Here is an 18,557-nt window from a genome sequence, read left to right as displayed (position 1 = left end):
ATTGAATACTGTCGCGACAGGACTCTCACCCGCAACAAGATGAAGCAAAATGGAAGCCCAGAACAAAAGAAGACCCCTAACTTTAATTAGTTACTAATCCCCCAAACTACACCCCTAAGACTACATCACAAAAAGAAGGGGTTGAGGGAGGAGTTGTGGTGGTAACCTGAGTGTCCTGTTACCTGGCTGGTTCCCCCTTTCCCGCTCCCCATGAGTACTTTCCAGGTGACAGAGGGGAGTTTGCAGTTTCCTGCCCCCAGAGGGAAGAGCTGATCATTGTCCTTTGTTCCAGTCCTGCTGAATCCACTCCTATATGCAAGTTCTTTGTGATCTTGATGGTCTTCTGTCTAGGACCATCAGGGTTGGCATAGCAACTGGGCAGGGCTCCTGTGTATGTGCTGGTATGCTCAAGGGATTATGGCTGTCCTGTATCAAACCTTCCCCATTTTGTAGTCCTTCCTTCATGGGGTAAAATAAAAGTGGAACGGTGCAGATCCGATGTATGGTTGATTTTCTATGAATTTATAACAGAAGCGTAGCGTATGTAGTGTGAGTGTGAGTGTGTGTGAAGTTTGTACAAACTGAATGATTGGGGGGGTGTTCCTGCGACATGAGGCAGGGGGCAATCTGTGGAGCTCCCTCCACAAGTTGACCATCTTCCCTCCTCTTCTCTCCTAGGGTCAGTTCTACACGGTTGGAAAGACCCTCCACAGCGGCCCCTTCCAGCCTGCCCCCTTCCTCTTACCCAACCAGACAGACTCCATGATCCTCCTGGGCATCTCTGAACTCGTCGCCAACTCAGCTGCCTTTGTGTACTACACTGCAGGGGCACTCAGGGTGAACTACACGGATGCCATGGTAAGGAGGTGTGGATGTGCACAGGGCCTGTCAAGGCCACAAGGCACAGGTACACGGTCCCAGGTTCGAATCCTGGCGTCACCAGTTGATAGGCTACGAGGCTGAAAAGTCCCCGGCCCAAATCCTTGGAGACAGAGGCGGAGCTACCTAGTTAGATTGGTCTCAACTAGGGCCAGGGCCTTTTCAGTAGTGGCCCCGACGTGGTGGAACGCTCCGTCACAAGAGACCAGGGCCCTGCGGGACTTGACATCTTTCTGCAAGGCCTGCAAGACAGAGCTGTTCTGCCTGGCCTTTGGTTTGGACTCAGTCTGACCATTATGTTGCCCTCTCCTTATGGTTTTGATCTATGGGCTACTATTAAAATGAGGCTGCATTTTAAATTGTATTTTTAACCTGTATTTTAAATTGGTCCCCCCCCCCTTATTATGTTTTTATTGTAATTTTACTGGTGTTAGCCGCCCTGGCCAGGGAGGGCGGGGTATAAATAAAGTATTATTATTATTATTATTATTATTATTATTATTATTATTATTATTATTATTAAGCGTCCCAGGGAGGTGATCGGCACAGCAATCAGCGCCCATTGGGGGTGATCAGTGCAGTGATTGGCACTCAGGGGGGTGATTGGTGTGGCGACTGGCGCCCGGGGGGGCAGTGTGACGATCTGCCCGGGGGGTTGTCCCCCCCCCGGGATGACACTCGGGGTGGGCCACCCCCTCCCCCCCCTTCCTACGTCCCTGCTTGGAGAGCTGCTATGAGTGCAGACAATCAGATATACAGACACACAGACATAGAGGGTCAAAGGTAAAAGTAAACTCTCTCGCATTGTTTCATATATGTTTTTATTGTGTTGTGAAAGCTCTTTGAGATGCTTCATATGAAGTGCTCCGTAAATTAATTATAATTATTAATTCTGAGCTAGATGGACTGATGTCCTGACTTGGCAAGAGGCAACTTCTCAGGGTCTGATAGGTCTTGACTTGCCATAGGGTTGCCATATTTCAAAAAGTAAAATTCCTGACTCCCGCAAAAATGTGTGAGCTTTTTTTATTAGGAAACCAGTTTTTTTGGGGGGGAACAAGCCCAAATCCCCCCAAAATAGTGATTTTAAGCTTTTGGAGCTGTTTCGGGTGCTTTTTCCATCGCATTGCCAGGTTTTCACTGACATTTTGCCTATTCAGCTAAATTCCCCCCGGACACTATGCTTACACCCCAAAACCAGGACATGTCAGGAATTTTCCCAATGTACAGCAAGCCGATCCTTGCCTGAACCCCTCTTAGGGCTGATTCAAACCTCTGAAAGTGTGGCTCTACTATGGAACGAATGAAGCTTCTAACTCCCGCAACCATAACTCGAAACTAATAAGGCATAGAAAATACTTATTCACACCTATGTGACTATGGCAGTGACTATGGCATGTGAGATAATCCGGTACAGCAATTTTAATCAAAATAAGAGGTGGTGTAGCAGTGGTTGCCCAGACCTTGTTGCTGGTTGCAAAGCCCCCCCCCCAAATGTAGCCCTGCCATTGCACCTCCGATTGCCCCCCCCCTTCTCCTGGAGAAATGTGATATTTATCCCTGAACAAATGGCAATTGGGTTTTCCGTGGATGGCTGTTTGTTCCAATTTAGCACTAAAGAGCAGCTCATCCAAGTGAGAACTGTGGGGCAAAGGCAAGACCGCACATACCTGGTCCTAGACAACACAGGACAAGCGGAAAACCTTTCTAGGCCCAGGACAAGAAGAAGTGTGGGTGGTCCCTGATCTCCAAAGATTACGGAGAGCAAATCCAGTGCGTCAGCCTGGAAACTGGGGCTGTCCCAATCAAACATTCACACACGTTGTCGTTTCAGGTTCCCAAAAGTTTGCCTTTGCGTCTGAACACCAAGAATGTGGGGATATTTGTACCAGAGGTGAGTTCAGTCTTGTGAAGGTGGGGGAATTATTGCCAGGGGTGGGGAGGAACAGAGGGCAATGTGATTGACCCACCCAGCCACAAGAGCCAAATGTAAAGCTGAAAATCTCTTGTGAAATCTTTTCTCTCGTGAAATATTCTCTCTTTTGGAGCAATGGGCCACAAAAAGGTTTTGTTTGTTGTGTCGTAGAATCATAGAATTGCAGAGTTGATCACAAAGGTCTCTTAGTCAAACCCCCTGCAGCACAGGAATCACAGCCAAAGTTGATGCTGCATAAAATTTTCATGTCCTAGGTGCACGGGCATCATTTAAATGGCCCATGAGCTGCCCCCGAACCGAGCCACCCGCTCGGCGAGTCCCCGTGCACTGCGCTAAACTGGCGCAGCGCGGAGCGGAGACTCACTTCCGCTGCAGTGGAAATTGCATCTGCGCAGACCCACGGAGCGATTTCCGCGGGAGTGAACCAGCCCAGGCGAGGTAAATCTTGCCAACCCCTGCTGTAGGCTGGTGATTAATATACACAGAACAATAATTATACATACTTTATCAACCTTCTGAGAAAAATACAAAACATAAACAAAGCCACAGAGACTTGAGAACTACTCAACCTAAAATGAACTTATAACTACAACTTCATTAACATCTGTCTACAACTCCACTAGCATCTCTCGGTACTGTGAATAACACCAAACTTGCCTTTTGTTGGTATCTTCATGAACTTATCTAAAAGATGGAGTTAAGCCTTTGGAAAATCTGTTGAAACCAGACATTATAAGTTCATCTTAGGCTGGGTAGTTCGCAAGTCTCTGTGGCTTTGTTTATGTTTTGTATTTTTCTCAGGTTGATAAAGAATGTATAAATATTGTTCTGTGTATATTAATCGCCAACGTGTTGCGTGAGTCACACTACTTATATCAGCAGCACAGTTTGCATTTTTCTAGCACAACCCCTGCTGTAGGGGCAATCTTTTCCGGAAGATATTTATATTTCGAGGAGTTTAGTGATCTGACATGGTCATTTCTTCCTGCCGCTGTTTACTTCCCCTCTCTATCTCTTGTTCTGCTCTTTGACGGCTGTGAACAGCCTTTAATTTGTTGGAAGGAAGTGATGATGCAGGACACCTTCTGAACTTCTTTGATGTTAGACATTGTTTGGAGGAACGTGCGGTATTGGAAGAGGAGCTAGCTAATTAATAATCTGCACTAGCTAGCTATGCTTGGTATGTCTATACAGTGGTACCTTGGCTTACATACGCTTCAGGTTACAGACTCCGCTAACCCAGAAATAGTACCTCGGGTTAAGAACTTTGCTTCAGGATGAGAACAGAAATCGTGCCCACTTTATCATAGCTGATTTCACTGTTTCATCTTGTGTATTCCATTTCAACAGCAAGTTATACATTCTTGACAAGTTCTTAGTATTGGGTTCTAACAGTTCTGTTTCTAATTTTGATTTTTCCACCTGGAAGCCAATTTTCCTGTCCAACTTGTAAACCTCCATTATTTGATAATACTGAAGCCAGTCTCGCACTTTAACTTTTAATTTCTCAAAACTCTGCAGTTTCAGTTTATCCCCTTCCTGTTCCAAAATTTCCCAATATTTTGGCGTCCCGTAATAATTCTCATGTGGAAGCACCCCCGGGCGCAGAAATATTGATCTCTCCCCGCGCCACTGACCCAATCGTAATGAAACACCCGTTCCATCACAGCACCTCTCTTTTCTCCCCTCCGCAGCTGAACGAGCTCTTTCCAAATATGCCCATGGAGTTCCACCTGGCTGCCCAAAAGGAACCTGAGATACGCTTCCAGCCCACTGGAGTGGAGGTCACGCTCTTTGCGTCTGCAGAGGCCTTTGTCATCCTCCCGAATGCCAGCCTGGCCTCCGTGTTCCTGCTGAATATTGTAAGCATCTTAACAGCTGGTGGTGGTGGAGGAACAGAGATCCCTGCCCTTCTCAGAGATGGTGGGGAGAGGCTGCAATGTGAACCGTCTTAAAGGATGGGAGGTGTGCCTCAACAGGTCTTCTGCTGCTACTAGCACAGCAAAACAGTGCCTGCTTCATACGGGGTTGGACTAGATGACCCTAGGGTCCCTTCCAGCTCTACAATTTTATAAGTGTGCTTTTGGGAGCTGTAAGGGGAGGCTGCCCCTGCTTTCTTACTTAAAGCTAGCCCAGAGAGTGATCTTGCCTGTCGGCTTCTTCCCTCCCCGGCTCAGGGTGGATGGGGACGAAGCCCGAACGAGTCAACCCTCGCTGCCGTTGGCTCTAGCTTCCTCCATTGTTGGTTTAGCGCCACCTGCCGTTTGGCTCCCAACCTTCTGCCCTACCTGAAGTGAAGGACATGAGGCAGGAGTTGATAATGCAGGTGAGCTGTGCACAAGTAAGCTGCCGGCTAGCTCTGCTGAGGCTCCTTTTATTGGCACAATATGCAAACCCAGGCAGATATATTTTGGGCTGTGACCTTTACACATCTTCCAGTCCCGAGATCGTGGGGTGGTACAAAGTTACTTTGGCACCTGTTTCCACCGCGTCATTTTCCCCTTGCACAATGTATGACGAAAGAGACAAAGGTCACAGACAGGACACGGCAGACTACTGAGACCCCAAAAGCTTATACAGAGGGTAAGATGTTCAGACAGCTGTGGCCTTATCTGTGAGGGGGAGTGTGCTCCACACCCCAAGGTCACGCGTGCAGACAGCTGAGCCTGTCCGCAGGCGGAAGTGTGCTCTGCTAGTTTCTGTTTGCAACTGAGCAGCTGCTTAGAGTCACAAGGCTCTGTTTACATTCCCGAGACAGTCCAGGCTATTGGAAGTCTCACGGGAGAAGGGAGACGGATGTGGCATACTGTTTTCTCTGTTCCTTTGTTCTTTGGTTCAGTTGCTCTCTGCTGTCACAGGGAGAGGATGTATATTTCTTTGCTGTCTGCGTAGGTTAGAAATAAAGCATAGCATGTAGCCATAAATCTCATCACTTCCGCATGCTGTTTTGGATTCTCTGCTGAATGGGGGAACATGCCTTGGAGCCTCATCAAAGGCTCAGGCCGTTAATTATTCGCCGGGAGGGCGATTCCAGAAGATGAGCTTGGCTGAGCGGAGATCCCGACATGCTCCACAACCCAGCGATTATTCCTACATACCATTCCCCGATGCGCACAGGAAGCATGAACGGCCTTAGATGCATCACCCAACCCAGACTCTGCTCATCCTCTTCTGTCTATTCTCTCACTTTGGCTTACAGGACGCCAACCTCACGGGGCAACCCCTTCTTGAGCCAGGGATGTCTGGGAAGTCCCTTGGCTATGCCGGGGCTTCTGTGGCCCTGAAAAAGTGAGTATCGCTCCTCTTCTATGGCTCCAGGGTCTTCCTCTTATTCCGCACCCCCCTTCCCCAATCCCCAGGATTAGCGCAGGATTCCCGCCTGCTGTTCTCTCACCTTTAATGCGGGCCTCCACGCAATTATTATTATTATTATTATTATTGCACGGGCCTCGGTCCAGTATACCTGATGGAGCATCTCCACCTCCATCATTCTGCCCAGACACTGAGGTCCAGCGCCAGGGCCTTCAGGCAGTTCCCTCATTGCGAGAAGCCAAGTTATAGGGAACCAGGCAGAGGGCCTTCTCGGTGGTGGCACCTGCCCTGTGGAACGCCCTCCCACCAGATGTCAAAGAGAAAAATAACCACCAAACTTTTAGAAGACATCTAAAGGCAGCCCTGTTTAGGGAAGCTTTTAATGTTTAATAGGTTATTGTATTTTAGTGTTTTGTTGGAAGCCACCCAGAGTGGCTGGGGAAACCCAGCCAGATGGGCGGGGTATAAATATTATTATTATTATTATTATTATTATTATTATTAATTGCCCCTGCCCATCAGCACCTGCTTTGCATGCAGAAAGCTCCGAGTTCAGTCCCTGGCATTGCTGGGTGCAGATGGAAGGACCTGGGAGACGGGAGTTTAAATCCCAACTTGGCCATTTAGCTCATTGGGTGACCTGAGGGTCCAGTCACTGCCTGTCAGCCTAACCTACCTCACAGGGTTGTTGTGAGGATTAAATGAGAACAAGGCATATACCCCCTTGAGTTTAACCGGAGGGAAAAGGTGGGATATAAGAAATGGAATGAAGAAGCAAATGTTCCCAAGAGCATAAAACAGGAGTCAGCAAACTTACCTCGGGCCGGTGTCTCCAGCGCCGATCGCGCGGCGGGCCGGAGGGTGGGGGACTGTGTGCCCATATGCGTGCGCACATTCTATTTCCGGCTCACTTCTGGGTCGGAGGAGCACCGGAAATAGGTTGTGCGCATGTGCAGGGGCCTCCTCCGACCCAGATGTGCACCAGAAATAATGCTTGCACATGCACAAATAATGCTTGCGCATGTGCACAAGCCATTTCCGGTGCTCCTCCGACCTGGAAGTGGGCAGCCGCGCAGTGCAGCACCGGTAAGAGTGGGCTGTGGCAGCGGGCGGCGGGCGGCGGGTGTTGCTGCGGGCCGGATAAACAAGTCCCTTGGGCCTTAGTTTGGGGACCCCTGGCATAAATGAACCCCGACTTGGTGCTTTCTCATCCTTCTGTGTACCCTGCAGGTTGCGCCTGTCCAAGGAATGGTCCAAGGTTGGCGAGATCAGGGTGAGTATAGAGGAGGAGCTCAGGGGGACGAAGGAATGGGTGGTGCTTGGAATCTGGAGACTGGGATTGTGAGATGCACCTAGCTGTCCACATTAGGGTGGTTCATAAAAAAACTTTTTTTTGAAAATGCCTGCTCCAAAGGTCTTATCTTACTACACTAGGGATTATATAGCTATACAGTCATACCTCATGTTACGTCCGCTTCATGTTACGTCCTTTCAGGTTATGTCCCGCGGCGACCCGGAAGTACCAGAAAGGGTTACTTCCGGGTTTCGTCGCTCGTGCATGCGCAGAAGCGCAAAATGACATCATGCGCATGCGCAGAAGTGGTGAATCGCAACCCGTGCATGCAGAGATGCGCCGCTGCAGGTTGTGCTCTTTTCATGTTGCGAATGGGCCTCCGGAACGGATCCCGTTCGCAACCAGAGGTACCACTGTATCTGAAATTTCGTGCATATCAGTTAATATCTTGACTGTCCTCCACGAAAATAGCTGTTTACTTGGCTGTTTTCCTATGTCGTGTGAAGGCTGAAATTTCAATTCAGTGGAGCAGGGTCAATATATTAACTGATACGCATGAAATTTCAGATATAGCCGTATAATCCCAAGTGTAGTAAGAGAAGACCTTTGGAGCAGGCATTTAAAGAAAAAAAAAGTTTTTTTTATGAACCGCCCTAGTGCACACACACTCTTCCCTCCTTAAAAACCAGTGCTTTTTTCTGGGGGGACACAGGGGTACGCATACCCCTCAACTTTTTGTGAATCTATGTTTGGCCTCATTGAGGGGCAGTATTTCAATATGAGTAGGGAAATGAGAATACCCCTAAACATTTTTTTAAGGAAAAAAAAGCACTGCTTAAAACTATACGTCCGGGTTCTCAAAAGTAATAGAGATAGATAGATAGATAGATAGATAGATAGATAGATAGATAGGGCCAGACGCCTGGGGAAAACGATTCGCCCCCAATGTTTTTATTATTATTTTTCCAAATTATTACAAATCAAACCAAATTCATTTCATTTAATACAGTGGTACCTCTGGATACGAACGGGATCCGTTCCGGAGCCCCGTTTGCATCCAGAGTAGAACGCAACTCGCACCTGCGCATGTACAGGCCATGATTTGCCGCTTCTGCACATTCGTGTGACGCCATTTTGACCATCTGCGCATGCGCGAGCGGCGAAACCCGGAAGTAACGCGTTCCATTACTTCCGGGTCGCCACGGAGCGCAACCCAAAAACGCTCAACCTGAAGCAACTTCAACCTGAGGTATGACTGTACAATTCCTAAAAATCAGGTTTCCCGCTCCTGTTCCACCATTATTTCCTCGCATAGCCAAATCATTTCTCATGTAGAGTCCAGTTGACAACCTTCACTTGCCGTCAAACCATTCTTCCAGCTGGCTACTTTTTTCACCTTACCAACAGCACCTCAGTTACATCTTATATATAAAAAAAATCCCTTTCACATGTACGTTGTTGTTCCAGGTGCATTTTATGAAATAAAAGAATAAATAAAGTTTGCATTAGTTTAACGGCCTGCTTGGCCTCTGACCCTGCCCAGCGCTGCCATGTGGCCCCCAGAAGAAGGGAATGTGGCTCTCGGGCTGAAAAGCTCCCTGCTTCCCTACATTTCTAGAGTGTCCCCCCCACCCCGTTTGACTCCTCCACTTTTCAAACCCACTGTCTTTGTGCTACGCAGGTGACTGTCTTGGAGACGCTGCTGAAGGCGGCCAGCAACTTAGGGATGTCAAGTCTCAACAGTGAGTGCAGAACAGTTTTCCACTCCTGCTTCTGCTGGGGGGGGGTCCCCCTTCCACTGCCACCTCCCACCTTATTTGGGATAGAGCTTTGCATGCAAAAGATCTCATTTTCAGTCCCCTGGAATCTCCTGCCTGAAGTCGTGGAGAGATGCTGCCAGCCAGTGTCAACAGTACAGAGCTAGATAATAATAATAATAATAATAATAATAATAATAATAATAATAATAATAATAATAATAATGTATTTATGTATTTATACCCCACCCATCTGGCTGGGTTTCCCCAGCCACTCTGTGCGGCTTCCAACAGAATATTAAAATACAATAGTCTATTAAACATTAAAAGCTTCCCTAAATAGGGCTGCCTTCAGATGTCTTCTAAAAGTCTGGTAGTTGTTGTTCTCTTTGACATCTGGTGGGAGGGTGTTCCACAGGGCGGGCGCCACCACCGAGAAGGCCCTCTGCCTTGTTCCCTGTAACCTTACTTCTCGCAAGGAGGGAACTGCCAGAAGGCCCTCGGAGCTGGACCTCAGTGTCTGGGCAGAACGATGGGGGTGGAGACACTCTTTCAGGTATACTGGACCGAGATGGCCAATGACTCCTGACTTGGAATAAGACCACTTCTATGGGCTTTAGAATAGGATCCCATGAACCTTTTAGATTAATGGGATCCTATTTTTAGATTCACAGCGAAATAATCCCTGGCAGGTGGCCATCCAACCTCTGCTTAAAAACCTCCAAGGAAGGAGAGTTGACCACCTTCCAAGCCATCGATAAGCCTCTTCTCTTCCATGAATTTGTCCAATTCCCTTTTAAAGCCATTGAGGTTGGTGACCACCACTGCTTCCTGCTATTTACCTGGTGTTGGGTGTCTTGGGACAGCTGTGCCCTGAAAGGCGACGTTAAACTTTCAACTAAACAAATCGTTTGCATTTCTGTAGAACGGCTGAAGCAAGTGATTGCTCTTCCAAACATGTACGGCTCCAGTTTACTGAACGCCACCGTCATAATGAACAAGGTGAGTTCCTAGTGGCGGGACAGGTGTGGCGGCTTCACTTTGCTTGTGAACCAGACTTTGTCAACCCAGAAGATAGGAGCAATCAATAATAATAATAATAATAATAATAATAATAATAATAATTGTACCCGGCCATCTGGCTGGGTTTCCCCAGCCACTCTGGGCGGCTTCCAACAAAGATTAATGATACATTAAAATGTCACACATTAAAAACTTCCCTGAACAAGGCTGCCTTCAGATGTCTTCTAAAAGTCAGATACAGTGGTACCTCAGGTTAAGAACTTAATTCATTCCGGAGGTCTGTTCTTAACCTGAAACTGTTCTTAACCTGAAGCACCACTTTAGCTAATGGGGCCTCCCACCGCCACGAGATTTCTGTTCTCATCCTGAAGCAAAGTTCTTAACCCGAGGTACTATTTCTGGGTTAGCGGAGTCTGTAACCTGAAGCGTCTGTAACGCGAGGTACCACTGTAGTTGTTTATTTCCTTGACATCTGGTGGGAGGGCGTTCCAAAGGGCGGGTGCCACTACCGAGAAGGCCCTCTGCCTGGTTCCCTGTAGCTTTGCTTCTCGCAATGAGGGAACCGCCAGAAGGCCCTCGGCGCTGGACCTCAGTGTCTGGGCAGAACGATGGGGGTGAAGACGCTCCTTCAGGTATACGCTCCTTAATGCCAGGCAAGCAAGCAAGCCATGGCAGTGAGGAAGAAGAGCATGTTCAGCAGGAGCAGCTGGTGAGAATGGAAGTGAGGGGCAGAACTCTGCAGGTTGGAGGCTGTCTGGCCCAGGAACAGGAGAACCTGGAACCAGCATGGGTTGGGATCAGGGCCCTCCTCCCAGGTAGGTGAGGCAGGGTGCCAAGCAGCGATCTTAGCTCAAGACTGGCTTTATCATCTGGACAAAACAGGGTGTTCTGACCAGGGAAGTGTTCAGTCCAGAGAGGGACTCTGATTTTCCCCAGAGCCAAGAAAGCACAGCTGAAATTCCTTTTTGCACAATGGATCTTGATATTGTCGCTTACAATGGGGTGCAGAGAACAAAGCTTTGGTCTTTTCAGCTCATGGCTTGATCTGATTAAGTTGAAGCAGGTCTGTCACGTTCGGGCAAAGTCTGAGAAGGCTGCAAATGTCACCAGGCAAAAAATGTCAAAATGCGGCGCCGTTAATTCCGCTCCAGGAGTCAAGAGAGCTTTGATGGTTCCCTTTGGTCATGCTCAGACCAGGTCGTGTTTCTGGGTGATTAAGGTCAATTAGGAAGCAGAATTTTTGACGGCACCGTTCAGGAGCTAAGATGGCTCCTGGGATCCAAAATGGAACCCAAGAGAGTTTGGACAAGACAAAGCCCAGTCGCATGCCAAGGTCAGATGTCAACACAAGGCGTTGCCTTCTGTGAGGAGAAACCAAGATATGACCAGGCAGAGGGCCTTCTTGGTGGTGGCGCCCACCCTGTGGAACGCACTCCCATCAGATGTCAAGGAAATAAACAACTACCTGACTTTTAGAAAACATCTGAGGGCAGCCCTGCTTAGGGAAGTTTTTAAATGTTTGATGTATTTATCGTGTTTTTAATATTCTATTGGGAGCCACTCAGAGTGGCTGGGAAAACCCAGGCAGATGTGTGGGGTATAAATAAATTATTATTATTATTATTATTATTATTATTATTATTATTATTATTACTACTTGAGATGCACTTTGAGGATGCCTGAGGGCCTTTTAGGAAGAGTCAGCAGCGAAAATGATAAAAGAATAGAGCAGTTTTCTCCAACTACAACTCCCATTAGCGCCAGCTGTGCTCACTGGGGCTGGTGGGAGTTTCAGCCCAAACATCTGGAAGGCTGTACTGGTTGAGGAAAGCTGGAACAGAGAATTTTGCAAATGTCTTTCTTCCCTGAAGAGGTGAATCCACACAGCCCTCACAAACAATGTGTAAGGATACAGCGCTTGGAACAAACTGAGGCAGTGTGGTGTAGTGGTTAGAGTGTTGGACTAAGATCAGGGTTCAAATCCCCACACAGTTTTGAAGCTCTCACTGGGGATGACCTTGGGCCAGTTGCTGCCTCTCAGTCTAACCGACCTCTCAGGGTTGTTGTGGGGATTAAATGAGGAGGAGGGGGAGAGAACCATGAATGGCACCTTGATCTCCTTGCAGAAAAAAGTGGAATATAAATGCCCAAAAGTGGCATATACAGTGGTACCCCGGGTTAAGTACTTAATTCATTCTGGAGGTCCGTTCTTAACCTAAAACTGTTCTTAACCTGAAGCACTACTTTAGCTAATGGGGCCTCCTGCTGCTGCCGTGCCGCCGGAGCCTGATTTCTGTTCTCATCCTGAAGCAAAGTTCTTAACCCGAGGTCATATTTCTGGGTTAGCGGAGTCTGTAACCTGAAGCATATGTAACCTGAAGCATGGGGCATTTGACAAGGTGCCCCATGATATTCTTGTAAAGAAACTGGTAAAATGCGGTCTTGACTCTGCTACCACTCAGTGGATTTGTAACTGGCTGACTGACCGAACCCAAAGGGTGCTCATCAATGGTTCCTCTTCATCCTGGAGAAGAGTGACTAGTGGGGTGCCACAGGGTTCTGTCTTGGGCCCGGTCTTATTCAACATCTTTATCAACGACTTGGATGATGGACTCAAGGGCATCCTGATCAAATTTGCAGATGACACCAAACTGGGAGGGGTGGCTAACACCCCAGAGGACAGGATCACACTTCAAAACGATCTTGACAGATTAGAGAACCTGGCCAAAACAAACAAGATGAATTTTAACAGGTAGAAATGTAAAGTATTGCACTTGGGCAAAAAAAAAATGAGAGGCACAAATACAAGATGGGTGACACCTGGCTTGAGAGCAGTACATGTGAAAAGGATCTAGGAGTCTTGGTTGACCACAAACTTGACATGAGCCAACAGTGTGACGCGGCAGCTAAAAAAGCCAATGCAATTCTGGGCCGCATCAATAGGAGTATAGCATCTAGATCAAGGGAAGTAATAGTGCCACTGTATTCTGCTCTGGTCAGACCTCACCTGGAGTACTGTGTCCAGTTCTGGGCACCACAATTCAAGAAGGACACTGACAAACTGGAACGTGTCCAGAGGAGGGCAACCAAAATGGTCAAAGGCCTGGAAACGATGCCTTATGAGGAACGGTTAAGGGAGCTGGGCATGTTTAGCCTGGAGAAGAGGAGGTTAAGGGGTGATATGATAGCCATGTTCAAATATATAAAAGGATGTCACATAGAGGAGGGAGAAAGGTTGTTTTCTGCTGCTCCAGAGAAGCGGACACGGAGCAATGGATCCAGACTACAAGAAAGAAGATTCCACCTAAACATTAGGAAGAACTTCCTGACAGTAAGAGCTGTTCGACAGTGGAATTTGCTGCCAAGGAGTGTGGTGGAGTCTCCTACTTTGGAGGTCTTTAAGCAGAGGCTTGACAACCATATGTCAGGAGTGCTCTGATGGTGTTTCCTGCTTGGCAGGGGGTTGGACTCGATGGCCCTTGTGGTCTCTTCCAACTCTATGATTCTATGATTCTATGATATGTAACCCAAGGTACCACTTTACAGTTATACCTCCACGAACGTCCACCTTGTCTAGCGTCCATTCTGGCAAACGTCCGTGGCAAACCCAGAAGTACCGGAATGGGTTACTTCTGGGATTGCCGCTCGCGCATGCGCAGAAGCACTAAATCATGCTTCATGCATGCGCAGAAGCACAAACCACTCTGTGCGCGTGCACAGAAGCGGCGCTTTGCCCTGTGTCCTTTTCGGCTAGTGGCCGGGGCTCTGGAACAGATCCTGGCCACAAAACAAGGTACGACTGTATATATAATGCGTTATTTATGGAAGTATGCAGAAAGACTTGGAGTCACAGCTCACTTTCAGATTAACTAAGACGCTTCAAGATGGTCGCGGTTTCTGCTTTTTCAATGGCACACCTGCAAAATCAGGCGGCACGGTCACCGTTGATGGTGAGGTCTTGCGTGACAAACCTGCTTCCTCCAGATCAGCCTTTTTGTGATAAGGAAAATGACGAGAAACACACTGGACACTGTGGCTTTGACCCAACGTCATCCGGCCTCTCCTAAGACAAATCAGCTAGAATGCTTAATAAACAGGTTTCTTCACTTTCCTTATGTCTAAAAGTCCTCTTTGGGGTGAGGAAATTGGTTTGCAGTGCAAGACCTCCCAATGCACTATAATTGCAGAGTCTGAATCTGCTGGTATAGGACTGGATCTCACCCACAAAACAGGGACTGCCCAGAAGCACCTTTTTTGGGGGGGGGGCAGGTGCTTTAGCTTTCTATGGAATTTCATTGTATAAAGTGCCTTTAAAAATGATGCAGAAGGGAAAAGAAAGAACAACTTCTTTTTGCAAGCTGTTAAGAAGAAATTGTTCAGGAATTAAATGTAAAAACCCCCACTTAATAATAATAATAAATTTATTATTTGCCCCCTGCCCATTTGACAGGGTTGCCCCAGCCACTCTGGGGAGTTTCCAACAAATATAAGGTAAAGGGACCCCTGACCTTAAGGTCCAGTTGCGGACGACTCTGGGGTTGCGGCGCTCATCTCGCTTTACTGGCCAAGGGAGATGGCATACAGCTTCCGGGTCATGTGGCCAGCATGACTAAGCCGCTTCTGGCGAACCAGAGCAGCACATGGAAACGCCATTTACCTTCCCGCCAGAGCGGTACCTATTTATCTACTTGCACTTTGACGTGCTTTTGACCTGCTAGGTTGGCAGGAGCAGGGACCGAGCAACGGGAGCTCACCCCGTTGTGGGGATTCGAACTGCCTACCTTCCGATCGGCAAGCTCAGGAGGCTCAGTGGTTTAGACCACTAAAACATCAAACATTAAAAACTTGATTGTAAAGCAGACTGGAGATATATGAGGTAGAGCAGAATCTTAGCATTGTTGGTTTTTCCACCCTCTGCAGGGACACATGTTCATCGCCACTGACCTGGTCCTCCAGCCCCAGGCTTCTGTATAGCTGCAAGGGGCACCCAGAAGGAAGAGGAAAGGCAGCCGCCCCCTGTTCCTGCCTCAGGGTTTTTCCCAAGATGCTCACCCTGCAAGCTCAGGAGCCATTTGAGGCAGTGATCAAGGACAATGCGGGGACCTTGGGCCTTTCCTGGGGAAGTCAGGTTTGGGCAGAGATGGGACAGTGCAGAGCCTGCCCAAAACATTTTGCTGCCTGAAGCCAGAGGACAAGATGGCCTCCCCCTCCAGTTCCACGTCTAAAAGCCAGCAGGACTGAAAGTTGCATCTTCCTTCAGATACTGGGATGCTGCCTTCTGCCCCACCTGAGCAGAGCAGAATAGCTTAAGGAAATGCAGAACAGAGCCCGTTTCACGCACAGCCCTGTCCTCCACCTCTTGGTGCAAAAGAAAAATATTGTTATAGAAGCTGGGTACCAACTCCACCCTCTGCTGAGCGATAGCAAGACACCAGGGCGTTCCAGGCACTCGCCCCGGGTCTGTGCTCCTTTGGAGAATTGAAGACACGACGGAGACTGCCGTAGCTTTAAGAAATATGGTTTATTCACATATGGACACATTCAGTCTGCCTGGAGGGAGTCCAGATCTTACAGCATGGCCATTTCAAGAGGGGCTTGTCCCCAACGGCATTGCAACACTTGAGTCAAAAGCATCTTTCCCAGATAGCCTTCAGACAGCCTGCCCAAGATGGATCTCTTCTTTCTCTCTCTCTTCTTCCCAGCACACCTTGCTCTAAAGACTCTCTTTTCCTGACACTTCACAGCCAGTTATCCTGGCAACCTTCTGTCTCTCCAGGCCCAAGATCAACACCCTTTGTCCACCATCATCATAATTTATTACAGTCAGAGACCACCCTTTGTCCTGTTAATGCCTCTATCCCAGGTGAGGCCCTGGCTTAGAAGGGAAGCTTAGCCTGTATTTTTCCATTGGCCTGCAATCTTCCCTTCAATACCCCAAATAATCAAAATCCCAGACTTTCTTAATTTCTTAATATATATAATGGGAGAATCCCTAGATGCCAAGATCCAAATTTGGGACAAGAACCCGAGCAGAGTTTAAAGCCACAAAAACAAGGCTGTTAGACCTTTCAAGTGAGTTCCAAAAAATGTCCCTTTTAACAGTTAAAAAGTTTCCCTCTTCCCCTAGCATAGGTAAAAGAGAAACACATTTGGTCAGTTAAACATTGGTTTACTTACAAACTTTTCAAAGGTCAGGTTCCTGGGCTTCAGCAAATTTGCACAGGCAGTGAAACTTAGCTTAGTTGGAAAGTGGTAAAGGTTCCTAGATTATTGGTATTATAGGAACTCACGAGAGGCTTGTTAAAGCCATGTGAGTGGAAGGAGTAGCTCAGAGCTCCTCACACTCCAAAGTTCACATGCAGTCTGGGGGTGAACAGAGGCTTGATTTCGTAGTTCCTCCTAAGGTGAGGGAAAGAGGACTTAGCTAAGCCTGGCTGGACAGCTTACTCTATGGTATTAGCCCCTTCATTTTGGATGTCTGAGGCTGGTTATCCCACAATTGTCATCCTTCAGCAGCTGCTGCCTAAGGCAGCTGCCTCACACTGCCTAACAGTAGGACCGGCTTTGGCGCAGCAATTGATCTTACCAAGTCAGGAGAGGTTCCCCTTGGCTAGCTCATTTGTTGCTAGGAAATGGCAGCCACTCACCTCCACCTGCCCCCTTGCCTCTTAGCACCCACCTCTAGTAATCCCACAACGCCTTTTGGAAACAACTGGGAAAATTCTACTTGTGGCACCACGCCCTACAGAATATCACAGTGTGGGGTAGCCTGAAAAATTGGCATTTTCCACCATTGCTCCTGTGCCGTGAATGTCCTTAACCTTTGCCCTGTTAATACCAAGTTCCTTTTTAAACTCTGTATTTATAAGACTGCTTTTACTGGTTTCCATGTTGTGTACCTGCTTTTATGATGCTGTTTTTAGTTTTTGCATGTTGCTTTTGTATCTGGCTTAGATGTTTTTAAATGCCAAGTGGTTTCGAAACGCTAATAAAGAAATAAATAAGATTTATCTGACCCCTTCCTCAAGCCACCAGAAATAAAACAATGTTGGAACTAGTTGTTGGCATCTGACTGTCTTGGGAGGCAATGGGAGAGTGCTTCTTTGGGGGAAACGTCAAACTGTTGGAGAGTCACAGCGCCTGCTGTGGCTGTAGAAACTGATATGGGAGAGATGGGCTTTACTGCAGGTGGCACAGGTGAAATAAGTGCACTTTGGTGTTTCTTCTCTCTGCAACTAATTTTGGGGTGACCGATAGAGTCTACTTGCTACAGCCTTCTACCTCCCCACCCAACCCCAAATGTTATTCATGTGCTTATTTAAAACATTGTATCCCACTCTCAAACAGTTCCCATATACAGATTTACATACAATTGGTAAAGAACAGGCATAGGCAAACTCGGCCCTCCAGATGTTTTGAGACTACAACTCCCATCATCCCTGACCACTGATCCTGTTAGCTAGGGATGATAGGAGTTGTAGTCCCAAAACATCTGGAGGGCCAAGTTTGCCTATGTCTGGTAAAGAAGAAGAAAAAAACCCAAAGACAGTCCTTTCTCACAGGCTGAGACATGGCACGAAAGGAAAAAGGCCTGGGAGGAAGGAGGAAAAATGCAAACTCATGCACTGGCTCCTTGTGACAAAGTTCTTGTAAAACACCAGCTGGGATGGAAAACAGGAGGGATGAAAATTCCTTGGTCTCCAAGCTGAGCAGATGGAGTGGCCCTGCTGTCTTTCACTTTCTCCGCTGCAGGTGATGGAAGGAGAGGTTTGGCGGAGCTGGTCTCTCAGCAGAACCAGGGGAGAAGCCACGCTGGCCCATCTTGTCCCTCTGATAGAGCCTTACCACATCCCTGCCCAGGATGCATCATATTGTTACAGATTTGGGGTACCATAGTTTGGGGGTGCAAAAGTGCCCATAATTCTAAGAAGCTAGCGAATGGTAGAAATTACTGCTCACTAACTTTCTGCCCCCAAAAGGGGTGTTGGTAACTGGCTGGTAGTTGAGTAGGTTCTCAGAATTTAGGGGTGGTTGCTTACGCAGCGGCCTCATCACTCCGCCAAACAGGCAAAAAAACACCCCCTCTCATTAATAATAATAATAATAATAATAATAATAATAATAATAATAATAATAATAATTTGTATTTATACCCTGCCCTCCCCAGCCAAGACCGGGCTCAGGGCGGCTAACACCTGATATAAAAATAAATTGATTGAAATACAACTTAAAAACAAGATTAAAATACAACATTAAAACATTAAAATATTAAAATACAGCCTCATTTCAATGGAAACTCAAATCAAAAACATTTTTGGGGATAAAAACATCAAGTAAAGAGGCACTGACCACCTCC

At 47.5% G+C, this 18,557-nt stretch overlaps 1 protein-coding gene across 3 annotated transcripts in view; it reads left to right on the top strand.

Moving 5' to 3' along the window:
* LOC308588105 (bactericidal permeability-increasing protein-like) overlaps positions 1 to 17,255 on the top strand; it is a 46,084-nt gene extending 28,829 nt beyond the window's left edge. For all 3 annotated transcript variants that reach the window (XM_081196387.1, XM_081196386.1, XM_081196388.1), the window contains exons 9-16: positions 679 to 858; positions 2,714 to 2,773; positions 4,510 to 4,677; positions 6,015 to 6,103; positions 7,358 to 7,400; positions 9,103 to 9,163; positions 10,104 to 10,180; positions 15,122 to 17,255. In XM_081196387.1, coding sequence (XP_081052513.1) covers positions 679 to 858; positions 2,714 to 2,773; positions 4,510 to 4,677; positions 6,015 to 6,103; positions 7,358 to 7,400; positions 9,103 to 9,163; positions 10,104 to 10,180; positions 15,122 to 15,175 — 732 coding nt within the window. In that variant the 3' untranslated portion in view covers positions 15,176 to 17,255. The remainder of the gene's footprint in view (positions 1 to 678; positions 859 to 2,713; positions 2,774 to 4,509; positions 4,678 to 6,014; positions 6,104 to 7,357; positions 7,401 to 9,102; positions 9,164 to 10,103; positions 10,181 to 15,121) is intronic.
* Positions 17,256 to 18,557: the final 1,302 nt, after the last annotated feature.

Source organism: Podarcis bocagei, assembly GCF_964188305.1.
Source record: "Podarcis bocagei genome assembly, chromosome: 5".
NCBI classification, from domain to species: Eukaryota; Metazoa; Chordata; class Lepidosauria; order Squamata; family Lacertidae; genus Podarcis; species Podarcis bocagei.
The sequence above is the reverse complement of the archived record's forward strand: the minus strand, read 5'-3'. Positions and strand labels throughout refer to the sequence as shown.